Below are 18,226 nucleotides of genomic sequence, written 5' to 3' on the forward strand. Positions count from 1 at the left end.
ATGAGGAGGGTGGGACACCTGACCGCTGTGATTATGACACTGCAGTGACGTCATCTGGCCGCCGGATATCGCTGGAGGACGTCGGACCACAGACTCGTTGCAGTGACGTCACAGTGAGCTGATCAGGTCCTGATCGAACTGATCAATAACCGTCACGGACTGAATGAGAGGCGGCAGAGGAACTCTTCATCTGAGGATTTAATCAGACCGAGTCTCTGCAGCTCGGCTCATCAGACGGTACATAGGAAGTGCACTACGGTGGCCTTCAAAATAAAACTCATGGGTTTTACTGAGTACAACAATAGTCGAACTAATCTTTTAATGTATCTGTATTTATCTTGAATCCATAGTTTACATGAAATGTATATTTATCTTTATAATCAACAGCAACAACAGGTTCATTCATAAAAAAAAAAATAATACAACAAAAGTAATTGAATTAAATTATAAAAGAGAAAGAGTTGCTTACATTCAGTATAAAAGTAAAATAAGGAGTGGACAGATAGATACAGGTAAATGGTGATCAGGTTAAAGACGCAGGAGAAGTCAAGAGATAGTTTTATTCTGACAGCTGGAATCTATTTCATGCTGAATTCCATTCCTCAACAACATGGAACACTTCATTAAATTAATTATTACTTACTACCGTTGTTCATAAAGCCTGTATGCTGTGTCTGATGTTGGCAGTCTTTGTTTTATTGATCTTCCTAAAGACGAGCGTTCATTTGAGGTTTTTGGGCTTTTACTTTGAAAGTGTTTCCCGGAAGCTCAGCGTGTCGTCTCCGCAGTTTGACAGTCTAGAGCCGCACAGAAACAGCGCAGCTTCATTTCTGCGGATTTTCTCATCCTGTTGATGAAACCCGCTCCTGGATCTGGATTAATACCTGAGAAGAGAGTCCGAACCGAGCCGAGTGGAGCTGAGCAGAGCCGAAACGAGCCGGGCCAGAATAAAGAAAAAACAGGGACAGACAGGCGGCTTCATCTACTCGTTCAGAGCGGAGTCTTCCTCACCGGTATGAACCGTTTCTACCGACCGGTGTCTGTGTGTGTGTGTGTGTGTGTGTGTGTGTGTGTGTGTGTACGCCACTCCCTTCCCGCCTCAGCTCAGCTGCCGTTAAATGTATCTGCAGACCAACATGACAGGTGATCAGAACATCTGTCATATGACCTGCAGCACACACATGTGTTTTGTATGTGCAGCGTATGTGTGTGTGTGTGTGTGTGGTGGGGGTTGGGGGTGGGGGGTGGGGGGAATGCACACAGCAGGTGAATCATGAAGGTCACTACGAACCGCTGCCAGGTCCTAATGATAGATATGACATATACTGGTGAGTGTAACACATGTTTTGGATGTGCTGGATTATAGAGACATTGTTAGAGATATTATCGAAATATCGGAGAGACATGATGAGAGAGTGTGTTGGAGATTGGCAGAGATATTATCGAGATTTTGTTAGAGATATTATAGAAATATTACAGAGATATAATGAGATAAAGTGTTAAATATGCTTTATTAATGATGATATTATAGATACATTGTTAGAGATATTACAATGACATTGCTTGAGATATTTAGAAATATTTTAGTAGACATTGTTAGAGATATCATAAAGCCATTGTTAGCAATGTTATACAAATTGTATAGACATATTATAGAGACATTATTAGAGATATTACAGCAACATTGTTAGAGGAGTTATGAGAGACATTGTCAGATATATTATACAGATATTATTAGGTATATTATATAAATATTATAGAGACATTGTTAGAAATATTACATACATATAACATTGTTTGAGATATCATTGGGATATCATTGGACATATTGTTAGAGATTTTATAGAGATGTAAATATTTTGTATTGTTATAGAGATAGTATTAGAGATGTTATAGAAAGTCTTAGAGATATTGTAGAGACAGTATGATAGATATTGTAGAGACAGTATAGAGATATTTTAGAGACAGTATAGAGATATTGTCGAGACAGTATAGAGATATTGTAGAGACAGTATATAGATATTATAGAGACAGTTTGAGAGATGTTGTAGAGACAGTATAGAGATATTGTAGAGACAGTATAGAGATATTGTAGAGACAGTATATAGATATTATAGAGACAGTTTGAGAGATGTTGTAGAGACAGTATAGAGATATTGTAGAGACAGTATAGAGATATTGTAGAGACACTATAGAGATATTGTGGAGACAGTATAGAGATATTTTAGAGACAGTATAGAGATATTGTAGAGATATTTTAGAGACACTGTAGAGATATTGTAGAGACAGTAAAGAGATATTGTCGAGACAGTATAGAGATATTGTAGAGACAGTATAGAGATATTTTAGAGACAGCATAAACATATTGTCGAGACAGTATAGACATATTGTAGAGACAGTATAGAGATATTTTAGAGACAGCATAGACATATTGTAGAGACACTACAGAGATATTGGCGAGATTTGTCAGCAGTGACTCGTCCTGCCTCCAGGACAGTAACGTGGATGTTTGTGTTTGTCAGAGGCGGAGATGCCGTGTGTCCATTTCCTTCAGGAGGATCTGATGCAGGACCAATGATGGTGGCCCGTGTTCCAGCGTTTCTGTGACGACCATCCAACATGGCTTCATCAGCACTGACGGCGTGTCTGTGTGTCCTGCTGCTGCCTGCCGCCACCGGTTAGTACGAAGCACACACAAGCTCAGCTTAACACAAACACTGGAAGCAGAGGGGAAATGTTAGCCTAGCTTAGCACAGAGACTGTGATGCTGTGGCTCTCTGTGGCTAATGTTGGCGTGTTTAGGCTAACGTAGTCGCAGTCCAGAAGTGGCGCCGTTCAAGTCAGCAGGTCCTCAGAACTTCACATGAATCCATCTGACAGGTTCATTTGTAAGCGAAGTTCACTGTTGTGTTCACAGACCAATGAGCTCAGTGGGAACAGGAACACCTCGTTAGCAGCGTGACGGAGTGTCGTTTTATATTCTGTTGAAGTCCTGATGCACACACACACACACACACACACACACACACACACACACACACACACACACACACACACACACACACACACACACACACACACACACAAGCTCACATCCGGACTTCTAGAGAAATGCTGGAACACTCACGCATGCAGTCGTCGGGCAGTCTAAGCTGGTTTAGTGTTTTTGTTGTGATGTGGCTGATAAGACTCTCACACACACACACACACACACACACACACACACACACACACACACACACACACACACACACACACACACACACACACACACACACACACACACACACACACCACCATCCCCTCATTGTAAGTTCACAGACTAAACAGAGACGCTGCCGGCTCCGAGAGATCAGGGAGGGACGGATTCCTGAGGCCTGACGACCACACACACACACACACACACACACACACACACACACACACACACACACACACACACACACACACACACACACACACACACACACAAACTTGTTTCCCGATCCTCACGGGGATTGTCATTGTTATCAACCATCTCAGCGAACTGTCCAACCATAAACCTGAAACCAGGAGGCTCCGCCCCCTGAGACCTCAGAGGGGGGCGCGACAGGAAGTATCATTAAAATGATTAAAGATGGATGACATTATGCCCGCTGCCATCTTGGTCTGGTGATGTCATTTACAATCAGAGGGTGAGCAGCAGTGACTGGGGGGCGGAGACGTGCTGTCGAGGCCCCGCCTCCTGCTTCGCCCTCCATACCGAACTAACGGAACAACCAGTCGTACGGTATTTTTATATCACGGAATGAAAAGGATCTAAAAATGTATTTTTCATCGGTACCAATTTTTATATCTGCTTCATCCACACCGACGTATTATTACGTTATTATTTATAACGCGGCGTCGGCGAACCACGTCAGTAGCTTCACGTTATTTCAGTCTCTCCACTTTAACTTTTGGCCATGAATCCGTCTGAGCCAGCTAGCATCTACTGATAGCATGTGAGGCATTTAGGGAACATCTGTTCATTGTAACGACAGAAAGCAGCCGGGGCGGCACTCCCCGCCTCCAAACTGCACGTAAATTACAGATTTGTACCATAATGTTTATTTTCTTTCGTAGCTAAAGTTAGCTGACATGTAGCTTGCTCGACAGCCGGCCGTTTTATGATCATTTTTATCTAGAAAATAATCAGCGATCACAACAGTCCAATAAAGTTCAAGGGGTGTGGCCTTATTTGTGGGCGGGGTCTATGTGGCACACCGTGGTTGTAAATGACATCACAAGACGTGACATGACAAGACGGCAGCAACATTTCTGACAGGTGATGGAGGAAGTGGTGATGTCGGCCATCTTTGTAGGCAGTGAGAAGGTGCTTCCTCTGGAGAGCAGGTGCTGCTGTTGCTACGGCAACATGAAACATCAGCTGCACTGAACAAAAAAACAGTTGAAAGTTTTATTCTGGGATGGATCTGTTCGATGCTCAGTTTGATGTAAAAATAGAAACTTCAGACTTCCGGCAGGAAAAATGAAAAACAAATAAATAAATAAATATACAGTACTACGGTACTACAGTACCACAGTACTACAGTACTATACTACGATACAACAATCAATTGTTGACCCCTGACCTTCGGCCCCCCATGTCACTCTGTCCGTCACTGTCTGCAGGTTTCCAGTCGGAGGACGGGGAGGACCGACTGTGCGCCTTCACCAACAGCCTGCAGGGGGCGGAGCCTGCTCCAGCCAATGAGCTCCGAGGAGTGGTGCAGGAGAATGGCACGATCCGCTGCAGCCGTGGCTCCCGCTGCTATGGATTGTGGGAAAAAAGAGCTGATGGGGAGATGCAGCTGTTAAACCAAGGTGAGGTCATCTGGTGGAGGAGGAGCCTGATTGGTTGTCGGCCGTGAAGTCTTAATAGAAACTAGTTACCTTTAAGCTCCGCCCCCCCGGAGATGAAGGTCTTTTTTTAAAAACCCTTTAGTGTCTTTACTTCTTGAATTTATTACTTATTTTGAAAGTCCAGTAAAACAACATCCTGTGTTTCCGTGCAGGTTGTTGGATGCACGTCGGCAGCCAGCAGGAGTGTCATGGCGACCGCTGCGTCCTGGTGACGGCGACCAGCTCTCAGATGCAGAAAGCCAACTATCGTTTCTGCTGCTGCGGCCGCGACCTCTGCAACGCCAACTTCACTGAGGCCCCGCCCACCGCTGACACCCCCGCCCTGCGGCCCATGAAGACGGACGGCCGGGACGACGGACAGACAGGTGCCGCTCCGTCCCGACTAATCAGTGCGCTCATTACACACGTCACAGTCGTCCGGTTGACGGGGACAGACGGGACAGGGGACAGACGGGACGAGGGGCAGATGGGAGGGGGGACAGACGGAACAAGGGACAGACTGGACAGGGAACAGAGGGAACGGGGGACAGACTGGACGGGGGACAGACGGGACGAGGGACAGACCGGACAGGGGACAGACGGGACAAGGGACAGACGGAACAGGGGACAGACGGTGCGAGGGACTTTGGCTACTTTGTGTCTTTGTGAGGACATCTGAACCTGTGACTGATAATGTCACCGTGACGTTAATGATGGCATCATAACCTCACAGATCACCAGCTGACGCCGGAGGAGACGGTGCTCGTCGCCCTGGTAACCGTCGCCATAGCAGCCATCCTCATCGTGGCGCTGTTCCTGGGATACCGCATGATGAAAAGTACACACACACACACACACACACACACACACACACACACACACACACACACACACACACACACACACACACACACACACACACACACTCAGCTGATTGTGAAGTGTAGATGTGTGTTTTGCAGGGAGGCAGAAGTTCAGTCTGTCAGCTGACGATGTGATGGAGGCGGGAAACACCGAGTCTGCTGTTGACCTCGACAGCCTGAAGATGATGGAGGTACACACATCTTTCACTTCCTATTTTACCCGCCACAATAAAGTACAAACACATCAATGTTAACTGAACCCTGAGGAACTCCTCAGTGTCCTGTTTCTGTCTGTCCTCCTCTCTGGCTGCTGATTGGTTGTTTCTGTCCTCCTCTCTGGCAGCTGATTGGTCGAGGCCGTTACGGCGCTGTGTATCGTGGCTGTCTTAACGAGCGCTGCGTGGCTGTGAAGCTGTTCAGCTCGGCGAACCGTCAGAACTTCACCAACGAGCGCTCCATTTACTTCCTGCCGCTGCTCCAGCAGCACGACAACATCGCCCGCTTCCTGACCGCTGATGAGAGGACAACGGCCGACGGCCGCCCGGAGTTCCTCATCCTCATGGAGTTCTACCCACATGTAAGACGGTTACTACGACAACCAGGGCTCCACGATAACACTAGCTATTATTAATTAAATACGTCAGGTCTCATTGTTTAGTGGATAAAATATGAGATGTGGTGATTGTTGAACCGCTCACATCCTCAGACCTGCAGCGCCACCCTCAGGACACACTGAGCACCTTCAGACAGTCAGCTGGTTGTCTCCCCTCCATTAGTCTGTTATTGTGCTGCAGCAAGGCGCCGTCACGCCTACTTCCTGTCTGGAGCCACTGACACACACACACACACACACACACACACACACACACACACACACACACACACACACACACACACACACACACACACACACACACACACACACACACACACACGCATGCACACAGAATCAGTGTCATGTCTGCTGTTTCTCTGCATTCCTCTGCAGACAGACAGACAGTAATTACCGGCTTAACTGTCTCTGTTCACACACACACACACACACACACACACACACACACACACACACACACACACACACACACACACACACACACACACACAGGTACACACACACACACACACACACACACACACACACACACACACACACACACACACACACACACACACACACACACACACACACACACACACACACACACACACACACAGAACAGAAACATTGAACTCAACAAATGAAACCAGAAACCAGCCTGATGGATTCCGATGCTTTTAAAGGAAAGCATTACAGTTATATTACATTAGCTTAGCATAAAGACTGGAGGTAGGGGGAACTGTTAGCCTAGCTTAGCACAAAGACTGGTTAAACATACAAAGGTAAAAGCAGAATTCGTCTGTCTCTTTGTATGTCTCTGTCTGTCTATCTGTCTGTCTCTTTGTCTGTCTCTCTTCCTTTCTTTCTTTCTGTCTGTCTGTCAGGGCTGTCTGTCCCACTACCTGTCTCTCCACACGGTGGACTGGTTGACCTGCTGCAGGATGACTCACGGTGTCACCAGAGGACTCTCCTTCCTGCACACGGAGCTCTACAGGGGAGGTAACACACACACACACACACACACACACACACACTCACACACGCACACACACATACACACAGCTGTGTGTTTGTTTACCTGCTGTGATGTAAACAGCAACAACAACAACCAGGATATGTCTTGTGTCTCAGACCAGTACAAACCAGCGGTGGCCCACAGAGACCTGACCAGCAGGAACGTCCTAGTCCGAGCTGACCTGTCCTGCGTCCTCGCAGACTTCGGTCTGTCCATGAGGCTGACGGGCAGCCGGCCCTGTCGCCACGGAGACGACGACACCATGGCCATATCTGAGGTCAGGTCATGTGACCCCACAGTTGCTGAAACTGATGTGAAACATCTGGAAGGGGACTGACTGGTGTGTGTGTGTGTGTGTGTGTGTGTGTCTGTGTGTGTGCGTGCGTGTGTGTGTGTGTGTATGTGTGTGTGTGTATTTGTATGTCTGTGTATCTGTGTAGGTGGGGACGGTGCGCTACATGTCCCCGGAAGTTCTGGGCGGAGCTCTGAACCTCAGAGATTGTGAGTCGGCGCTGAAGCAGGTGGATGTTTACGCTCTGGGTCTGTTGTACTGGGAGAGCTTCAGGAGATGCTCCGCCCTCTTCCCAGGTAACACAGACACACACACTGCTGCCTCCTGCTCACCGTTTACTGTCTGCTGTCAAAATAAAATACTGACAGCATTTACTATAATAATCTGTAACTTTATTTGTTCATTAAAATGTTGCATCCTTCAGGATGTTGTTGTCGTGACGCCGTCTGATCATGACATCATGATGACATCAGCGTTTCCCTGAGGAGGAGGTGTTAGCATGTAGCCTCATCGCTAACTTGTTGGTGTGTGTGTTCAGGTGAAGCCGCTCCAGAGTACCAACTGGCCTTCCAGGCCGAGCTCGGGAACCATCCGAGCTTCGAGGACATGCAGATCCTGGTGGTCAGAGAGAAGTACCGACCCAGATTCCCTGAAGCCTGGAAGGAGAACAGCCTGGTGAGTCTCTCTGATCCGGTTCCAACCAGCTCCTCCTGACAGTACACACAGCAAACACACCTGACAGCCTCAATTCAGGGCAGAAAGGCTCCCAAAATGTTAGTCTGTTTCAGGTGGAATTTGCATTTAAGGTACTTCAAAAAACATCTGCTCTCAATATCTAAAAAATATTCTGTGTGTGTGTGTGTGTGTGTGTGTGTGTGTGTGTGTGTGTGTGTGTGTGTGTGTGTGTGTGTGTGTGTGTGTGTGTGTGTGTGTGTGTGAAGGCGTTACGCTCACTGAAGGAGACGATGGAGGACTGCTGGGATCAGGACGCTGAGGCTCGACTCACCGCTCAGTGTGCTGAGGAACGACTGTCCGAACTCACACTGCTGACTACACACACTGCACTACACAACCACAGGTATACGCACACTACACAACCACAGGTATACACACACTACACAACCACAGGTATACACACTGCACTACACAACCACAGGTACACACACTGCACTACACAACCACAGGTATACACAGTAAAAAAAAGGTTATAGAGGTTATATAAAAGGTTGTCTGTCTTTCTCAGGAATCTGTCTCACAGTGGACGGTGGCCTCCTCAGGTTAGCTCCGCCTCTTCCTACATCGAGGATCTCCAGGTGGGCGTGGTCAAGAATCTCCAGGGTGATGGGCACCCAACATCGGTCATCAAAACGACCACAAGCGGAGCAGAAGGTGCCGAGAAAAACAGGAACTCCATCAACTACGAGCGGCAGCAGGCGCAGGTAGAAGTTCGACCCGCGTCGGAGTAAAAACAACGTCAATAAATCTTAATCCTTCATAATATAATATTCACATTTGAGACTTTTATTCACTCGCTGCATCTCTCTGTGCCTCAGAATCAGGCTCGGTCCTCGTCAGACTGCAGCGTGACCACCGCTACCGTCCTCTGCTCCATCTCTGAATCCCAACACAGTGGTAACACACATCCAGATGCCGGGTGGGGGGAGGGGGAGGGGGAACTGCAGCAGCTGTTCATTAATGTTCATTAACATTTCCTCATACTTGCTGTTGTCCTCCAGGTGGTGCTGTGTCCAGTATCCCGGTCTGCCTGCAGCTGACAGAAGAAGACCTGGAGGCCACCAAACTTGACCCAAAAGAGGTTTGACCTTTTGGTTCTGTCTTGTTTCGGTGTGTCTGACCTGCCTCACATCACCAACAGGAACATCTGTAACGTCTGTGTGCAGGTGGATAAGAACCTGAGGGGAACTTCTGATGAAAACCTGATGGAACATTCGCAGAAACAGTTTGGATCAGAACCACAGTCCAGCAGCCTGCTGTACCATCAGAACCGGCATAGTTCTGAGGTAGGACCGCCTCCATTACATGAGTGGCTGCTGAATGCAGTAACCTGACATCACTTGCTGTTCCTCTTCCAGGTGAATAATCTTCAGGTGGACACGCCCCCGTCCTCCTCCGTCCACGCCCTCCCCAAGCAGCAGAACCTGCCCCAGAGGCCCGGCAGTCTCCACCTGCTCCCTAGAACCAAGGAGGGCGCCGCCTCTCGACTTAAGCTGGGGAGGCTGAAGTCCAACCACCGACAGGTATGAGAGGATTTCATGTGATCAGGTTCAAACAGGTTCACCGTTATTCATCTCATATCATCGGGTCTTGATGCCGAAAGCCCGGTAAAGTTCTGGGTAAAGTTCTGGGGTCATGTTGGGTGTTTCGTCTTCTATCTATTATTAACTTTGCCATTCGACCATCATTTCAGGATATTTTGGTTAAGAGGTGGAGTCCATCGACTGTTTGCTGAGTTGTGTTTGTCCTTTATGTTTATTATCATGTTTATTATTATGTTGTTATTATGTTTATTATGCTTATTATCATGTTTATTATTATGTTTTATGTTTATTATTATGTTTATTATCATGTTTATCATTATGCTTATTATTATGTTTATTATTATGTTTATCATTGTCTATTATTATGTTATTATGTTTATTATTATGTTGTTATTATGTTTATCATTATGTCTATTATGTGTATTTTATGTTGTTCTTATTATGTTAATCATTATGTTGTTATTATGTTTAATATTTTGTTTATGATTATGTTGTTATTATGTTTATTTTTATGTTATTATTTTTTGGACACGTTTTCTACCCACAGACCTCCACTTCGTAGCGGCAGCACGTCCTTTGTTGTAACTCCGATTAATGTCTAACAGTGTGAACTCTCTACAACAAGGTTAAGCTACGTTCAAACATCCACCTGACCCACAACTTGGTGTTTTCCAGGTGGAGACAGGTGTTGCTAAGTTGAACACGGTGATGGTCGTCGCGGCTGCAGAGCCACACCTGGTAACCACGGTTACCAACAACACAAACACCAGAAGCAATGCTGCGACCGGGAGAGAAGTCCACTCCATCACGGCCGGCGGCTACAGCGCCGGCGTCCCCACCCTGGTGACCAATGGGACGGTTGGTGGAGGTCGGACCAATCCAGCGGGACCGCAGGTGGAGGACGAGGACAAGATGGAGGGAGGGATGAGTGAAGGAGAAGACAGCCGCCTGAATCTGCTCAACTTCAGTCCTGACGAGCATGAACCACTGCTGAGGAGGGAACAGCCGCCTGCTGAGAGGGAACCGCCTCCTCCTCCTCCTCCTCATCATCATCATCACAGCCGAGCTGGTAACATCTTATCTGGACGAGGCTCAAACTCCAATAACAACAACAACCGGCTGGCGGTGGGTTCAGAGGTCAAGGTCTGCCGAGGTTTGGAGGTCGGACCCGGTGGACCTGCACCTGAACCACAACCAGCAATTCAGCTGACCAGTGGATTCCCTCCAGGAAATCAAACTTCATCTGGAAAAGCCCTCCGACTACAGGCCCCTCCCACCGCCCAGGTTAGGAGTGAAGGCTCAGGTACAGGCCACCGGCTCCAGTTCACCCCAGGACATACCCAACATCCAAAAGATCAACTGGTCCACTCTACGGTCACCGCCAAGGCCTTGGATTCGGACTCCAGAGAACCACATCCTGCTTCTACAAAAGCTCCAGAAGCCCTAGGAACAACGGCTTCACCAGACCAAGACCAAGACCAAGACCTTGAAGCCCCAACCGCATTTGCAAAAGCCCCAATTTTAGATGCATCAGTCTTCACGCAGAAACCTTCATCCCCAGAAACAGCAGAAGCTCCAGCCTCCGATCCAGAAGCTGCGGTTTTAGATCCAGAAGCATCAACTCAAGAGGTTCCAGCCACAGAAACTTTGGAAATTCAAAGTCCAGAAACCGTAGCTGTGGTGGAAAATTCAGTTCCAGAACCTGCAGCTCTACAAAGTCCAGCTTTAGAACCACAAACACCAGGTCTACTGAGGTCCCAGGTGGGACCGACCAAAGCCCGGAGGCCTCAGCGCCCCTGTTCCCTGGACCTGTCCTCCTCCTGCATCTCCTCAGGTGAGTGGTTTACTGTGCTGTACTTGTGTTGTGATTCCTTCAAAAGACATCTTCCTCCACATCTCTGGCTGTTTCTTCTCCTTCTCAGACGATGTTTCCGGGACGGATGACGGCAGTCTGAGCGCCTCAGGAGAGAAAATAAAACGTCGGGTCAAGACTCCCTACACTCTGAAGAAATGGCGTCCAGCCTCATGGGTTGTTTCCACGGATACGGCTCTCGACCCGGACTTCCAGTTCAACCCCAGTAGTGGTAGCAGTAGCCAGACCCTTTTCTCCTCTGGTCTTTACAAAGCAAGCAGCACCGGCGTCCCCAAACTCAACCAATCCAAATCCAGCATGGCGGTCTATCTGGTTGGAGGCGGAGCCACAGCGACCACGACCTCCGAGCCCGACGGGATGACCTGCTTCTAAAGTCACTGCTTCATCGAAACTTTTCTTTCTTTTCCCACCTGATTTCTTTTGGACTTCTTTCTTGTTTGTTTTGGAAGTTGACAGTTAGCCGCCATATTCGTCCTCCCTGGCACTAAACTGCTCCTAACGTCCAGTTGAAGGCGTCGCGTACAACCCACGACCTCCCAACTGAGATCCGAAAGGAGCCGGGGTCGGCTTTATTATACGATTGGAATGATTGCTGCTGATTGGTGCCGTCCTGTGACCTTTTGACCTTAGACATTCAACCTTGACACCCATGAAGTCCTAAACATGTTTGTGTTGGTGATGAGCTGAGATTACTTGTAGATGTCCCGTCGTGACTCTTCTGGTGGTTGAGGCCGATGGTTTGTGGACGTGACCTTGACCCAACCTGTTGTTGGCTGAGTGAAGGAACGTCCTCTGGTCCACTTCCAGACTTCTACTTCCAGACGGACTTGATTGTGGTGAATTTCCCTGGAGGAGCTCAGAAATCTGTTGGTGTCCAAGTGACGGACGTTTCCGATGCCACAGAACCACCTTTGCGTGGTAACCTCGCGCCTGTGGTCCTGGTCTGAGTCTCAATGTGTCCAGTACCGTCATGGATCCAAACGGTCCCCTCGATATCTTCTTGCATTTACAGCAGCTTTTACTGTTGGAAACAGGACGGTCTGTTTTTTATATGAATTGGAGTTTGTTGGGGTACAGCTGTTCTGGGATCAGGTCTTTGTAAAGTTAATGCTATCGGTAGGGTCTGTTTGGGGTTTGGTTCGACGTTTTGGAACCGTGAAGACCTTTGTGGACCAAGCCGTCCCTCCTCCAGACCTCAGAATCTGTTCCTGCTGACCGGTGGCTCAAGACGTCGGCGGCAGCTCATCGGGGTGTCCGGAGAGGGTTTGATCGGAGCAGGAGTCCTATTTTATAAGCACTTTAAACAGCGTTAGAGTTCTTTAGATAATTAAAACCAGATGATGGACTCCTGGTGCGGTTCATGTTGGACTTTCTTCTCTATTTCTGTGTTTTTGTGTCTTCGTGTGATTAAAGAGGCGTTTTTGCTTGAAACAGTGAATCTAGCTATGCAGCCTGCTCATGATGCCTCCTGTCGGCCGTCTGTTTCACTCAGACGGCCGACAGATTGACAACATCTCTGTTGGGAACCTTCGTTCTTTTAACTCGCACTTCCTTTATGAAGTTGTGTCCGCTGCCTTGTGAGGTCTGCTGGGACCGAACTGTTTGGACTGGAAGGAGACAGGAAGTCCACGAGACAAAGATATAAACGTCACGGCCCGTCAGCTGCGCGACCTGCGAGCCCTCGACCACGTACAACCCCCTCAGGTAACCATGGCGATGAAGGCAGGAACACGCGCTTCTTCTCATTTAAAGACGAGCACGAGATGAAGAAGATGAAGGACGGATTTAATCCAACTGGTAGAATCTGCCTTCCAACAACTCCACAGCGGTCTTATTTCCATGTCACTCAGGCAGCTGTCACTCATCACTCATTTAAGGCTTTAAAGCCAAATAGTTGAATTTGGATCTGGTAAATTCAGAATATCTCCACTTTACTTTAGTACACTGCTCGGTATAAACTGGCCCAACATGCCGTCTTCAAGTTTAAACTCTCATTAATGTGATTTTGATGTTATTATCCACAAAATATCCTTTGGGTAGTAGTGGAATTATTTTTAAATGTCACATTTTTTGAATGGAGTTTGGTTTGTAATTTTCTAACAACTGAACAATCTGGAGAAAACGGAGCAGACTGGATTTAAAGTGGCGTTCCTCCATTTTCTTCTTTTTTTAGTTTGGTTTGTTTTGTTAAGAGATTTTCAGTTAAATTTCTCTGAATATTTGATTTTTGAATTCCTGTTTTTCTAAATACAAGTTGTAATCTTTTATATTTCTGTTTGTGACACATCTGTAACAGCTCTACATGTGCACCTGCAGTACGTTATGAACATTTAGTTAGAACCATATTATTTTATAACTTATTTTACCTTCATGTCTCTGAAGATGCCTTCTGAAAACTATTTTTCCTTTTGTTATTTTTGTAATTTCTACCGTTTGTACTGTTTCTAGATGCTGATATGTACATAATACACTTTTATTTTACTTCATAGAGTGTGAACTCAGATATGACCTGGTCCGGGCTGTTCCAGAACCAGAACTAATGTAGACACTTCTGGTTTAAGAGGCTCATCTGAGACTAGAACACTAAAACTATCTGTAGCGCCCCTAAAACACGAATTAACTTTCATCCATAATTCATCATTTTCCACGGATGGTTCTCTGGTTTAGCTGGTTCTGGTTTAGCTAGTTCTGGTTTAGCTAACCCAGGCTCTGAAAGCTTTCTTTAGCGTGGTTGAAACTACGCTGCGTTCAAAGACGTCTTTCTCTGAAGGTGTGAAGAAGCCAATGCTAAAACATGGCGGATGTTTTTTGGCACGAGTGCAGAAAGTCGTCCGTTTCACCTCGATAGATCTGTTGTTAGCTTCAGTACGTGAGATAAAGTTGAGAACGGACGCTCCAACATCGATTTTTGCAGTTTGCAGCCGTTCTTTCTTTAGTTATTCTGCCTCGTCTGATCCTTCTGATGACGAGTTCACTGAACGAGATAAATAATGTTTATTTTTATTAGTTATGTTAAAAAATAAATGAGTTAACAGTGAAGCTAAATTAGCTAATGTAAAAAAAGACATGTTGAAGAACCCTACGGTTCGTTCACCATCCGGTTCGTTCTGAAGTCCAAACGCCGGCAGATTAAAGTGACAGAAGACTTTCACCGACGTAAGATTATATCGTGATTAAATCTACTTCTATAGAAGAACATATTCACCACGTTTAGCCTCCTGCATGAAGCATCACTCAACCTTATTTATATTATTTGTCGGCAGCTAGTTGGCTGTGGGGGAGTTGGGGCCCGGGGCGGCGGGGGAGGGGGGGGGGGTGTAGATAGACCTGATATTTACCTGCTGTACATCCTCTGAAGGCTCCAGGATGTTTGAACGTGAATATACTGTGTACTTTTCATTATTCATGTGTATTTGTATGTACAATAGTTTTCCAGCAGTGTAAATGTACATTATTGGACCTTGTATACGTTCATAAGGGACCGACTGAGTCCTGCTCGTGTTGTATTACAGACATCAGCCTACTAATGTCCTCCCACAACGCATGCTGCACACAGCTCATACATGAACCCCGCTGGCTTTCATCCAACATGTCGTATTTCCATGTAGCGCAAACATAAAAATATCAAAGCTTAAGTTCATCATTAAACAAAGTGCAGACGATCTGGTGAGTTCGCGTGTTTCCTTCATGACATGAACACTTTTTACGGATGTTCTTTCTACTTTCGTAAAAACAAATACTTTGAGATCAATTGTGGGAATGAAAATTAAATGAAGTACTTTTTAATGTGCTTCAGATAATACTTGAAAGTATTGCTCAGCGCTGTGTGTCTGCAGAGGAGCAGCAGGAGAATCCTTCCCATTCATATTGTTACTCAAAGGATGTGTATGTGCAGCATTAGGCAGGACTGTGTTAAACTGTCTGATTTGTCGAATGGAGTTTGGTGTGATGTACTTCATCTGAGAATCTCAGGGATTGTTGGAAGACGTGTGCTCACTTTTTTCCAGTATATTACCTGCTTTATATGATAAACTGGCAGATTATTCAATGACATTCTTAAAGATACTTCTCAAAAGTGTCTCCTCACTATTATATATGAATATATATCACTAATATCTCCACAGGATTTTAAAATATCAGATTTATTTTGCAGGAAATTCCTCAAATTTTCCATAATGTATGATTGATGGTGATATCATTAAACATCATAGTATATTAGGTATGGCTGCATTCGATATACCACCTGAAGAATAACTGATTCCCAGTTATAAACATTCTTTTATATTATTTTATGGAAAGTTGTAAAACTCAGATTTTTCAATGGAGACTGATATTATTGATGCCGAATTGAAGAGTTGACTGTTACTATTTATGAGAAGCTCAAGAGTTTTATCTCTAATATCAGTGTGCTTGGAGATACTCAAGAAGGGTATAAATTGTTTGATTCTTTAATGGAGTTAGGTATGATATTTGTAAGAGACAGGTGCATCCTTCCCATCGGTTGTAGGCAGGAAACTATTTCACATTCAGGTTTTTAAGTAGTGAGGAGGTTTTTCAGCGATGTGTGTTGAGACCACCTGAACATCAGCGGAAACAGCTATTTATAAGATTACTATTTGCATCTTCGGTGTCTGAACTGGTCTGTACCAATACATCACGTGAGTTAGGTGTGCCGTATTAAAGAGATGAGCCGTATTGGAGAGCGGAGCCGTCACATCTGTCAAAACAACGTGTTCAAATTTGAAAAGAGGCAGAAATATATTAAAACTGCTATTTTTTTACATTGAGTTTGGTGTGAAGTCCACACGAGGACGGTGTTTTTAAACGACGCCAGCACCACTCAGCGGTAACATGTAGACATTGCATCGATACCAAACGACGGCACCTTTAGAGGGTCAAAAGAGCCGTCTGAAAATGACCGTAGAACAAAAGGCGAAGGGAGGAGACCGAGCGGACTGAATTGGAAGACTTGAGACTCGCCAGTCTGTGGGGAGCTAATGGATTTATCCATATTAGTGAGGTCATCGTGGACTGTGGGAGCAGAGAAACACACACAATAACCAGAAGGAGAGGAGGTGTGTGTCGTGCTGAAATCATGCTTTATTAAAATCAGTAATGCATCAAACTCGAGGAGGATGAAATATCGTTCGACATCAACAGAACAGTAAAAGCAGGGTGAAAGCTAACTGCTGCTCTCCTCTACTCAGGAGGTGGTGTCGCCGTGGCCGACGAGAGCACCCCGACTATAAACTACAAAACACTTGCACTCAAAACACACCAACACGTCACCTAACTATCCTCCAGGAGGTGGCGCTGCTTCTGCGCAGCAGAGCCGGCTTCGGCCTTTCGTTCGTTCGTTTATGGCCAGGAGATGTTTCAAAAAAGCCGGTCCGGCCGTCCTGCGCCAGAAGCAGCGCTCTTTATTAAAACGAGCTAAACGCAGAGAGCGCAGGCCGCTCGTGCTCTCTGCGGGTCATCAAATCACGGTGATGCGACACGGTCAGTCTGAGCGCAAGGCCGGTTCCTGCTGCTTTACATGAGGGTGATGCAAACAGCACTCAGGGTCTTACGCTCACGGTACAACTCATAGGAAACTGTAATATCACGCACGGACGCGTGTCCAAAACAATAGCTTTGTCTTTCTGTTTCTGTAACGTCAACAGGGAGACTCTCTACCTGTTGAGGCAATCTTAAAGACTTCAACTTATCGTTGAGGCGCAGAGGTTCGTTTCTTGGTTCGACAGGGTATTCGTTCCTGGGGAAACTTTCTCCTGTTTAAACATTTCTTCTTTGGTTTCAGTTAATATTATTGTCATAAATAACAATGCATACATTTCCCATAACCGTTAAATTCGGCTATATACATTATGTACATGTCACAGAAAAGTGGATCAAAAATCCTAAGTCATAGTTATCCAATATGGCACATTTTATAACAACTTTAGACTTTAGTCTAGTTTGGCATAAATTAATGTCAAGATTGGTACAAAAATAGTTCATATTTACAAGAACAGAAATCCAGATCTTTACCAAGTAGATTATTGCAGCTAACTCACTAAATAAAAAGGTTCTGGACGAGGGAAACAGGGTTGTAGATGAATCTTTCCTTTCTTTTTTACTTGGACCGAATGTGAATGTTGAATGTTGCAGAGTCGGAGCTGAGAGCAATGGACAGTCGGAGGGTTTTCGCTCCGGCGTCGTCCTCCTTCACCGCAGGGATCATGAGGAGGGAGTCGGGGATTTGGGAGTCGGGGATTTGGGAGTTGGGGATTTGGGTGAGACTGGGGACTTGACTCTCTGGGGGGACTTGATTGGCTCGGGGGACTTGACTCTCTGGGGGGACTTGATTGGCTCGGGGGACTTGACTCTCTGCGGGGACTTGATTGGCTCGGGGGACTTGACTCTCTGGGGGGATTTGATTGGCTCAGGGGACTTGACTCCCT

At 46.1% G+C, this 18,226-nt stretch overlaps 2 protein-coding genes across 2 annotated transcripts in view; one reads left to right on the plus strand and one right to left on the minus strand.

Moving 5' to 3' along the window:
* Positions 1–793: 793 nt before the first annotated feature.
* Positions 794–15,445, plus strand: LOC138636858 (bone morphogenetic protein receptor type-2-like). Its single transcript, XM_069725134.1, has 19 exons — positions 794–1,013; positions 2,523–2,677; positions 4,654–4,845; positions 5,037–5,249; positions 5,597–5,701; positions 5,811–5,917; positions 6,070–6,303; positions 7,209–7,323; positions 7,456–7,616; positions 7,780–7,927; positions 8,170–8,306; positions 8,573–8,709; positions 8,875–9,070; positions 9,185–9,263; positions 9,368–9,447; positions 9,533–9,652; positions 9,725–9,889; positions 10,586–11,744; positions 11,833–15,445. The coding sequence occupies exons 2-19, from the start codon at positions 2,620–2,622 to the stop codon at positions 12,153–12,155; spliced, it is 3,729 nt and encodes a 1,242-aa protein (XP_069581235.1). The 5' UTR covers positions 794–1,013; positions 2,523–2,619; the 3' UTR covers positions 12,156–15,445.
* Positions 15,446–17,885: 2,440 nt separating this feature from the next.
* Positions 17,886–18,226, minus strand: part of ttn.1 (titin, tandem duplicate 1) — a gene marked incomplete at its 5' end in the record, with an annotated part of 76,027 nt that continues 75,686 nt past the window's right edge. Inside the window, 1 exon segment of the mRNA XM_069725127.1 lies at positions 17,886–18,226. Coding sequence (XP_069581228.1) covers positions 18,003–18,226 — 224 coding nt within the window.

This window comes from Brachyistius frenatus, unplaced genomic scaffold, assembly GCF_029030835.1.
Source record: "Brachyistius frenatus isolate BFR_SWC_R1_liver_20210118 unplaced genomic scaffold, ASM2903083v1 Contig_410, whole genome shotgun sequence".
In the NCBI taxonomy this organism is placed as follows: Eukaryota; Metazoa; Chordata; class Actinopteri; family Embiotocidae; genus Brachyistius; species Brachyistius frenatus.

Coding starts and splice junctions, on each gene's coding strand:
- LOC138636858 (XM_069725134.1), top strand. CDS start 2,620: ATGGCTTCATCAGCACTGACGGCGTGTCTGTGTGTCCTGCTGCTGCCT. Junction 7,324..7,455: donor CACGGAGCTCTACAGGGGAG/GTAACACACACA, acceptor CTTGTGTCTCAG/ACCAGTACAAACCAGCGGTG. Junction 11,745..11,832: donor CTCCTCCTGCATCTCCTCAG/GTGAGTGGTTTA, acceptor TCTCCTTCTCAG/ACGATGTTTCCGGGACGGAT.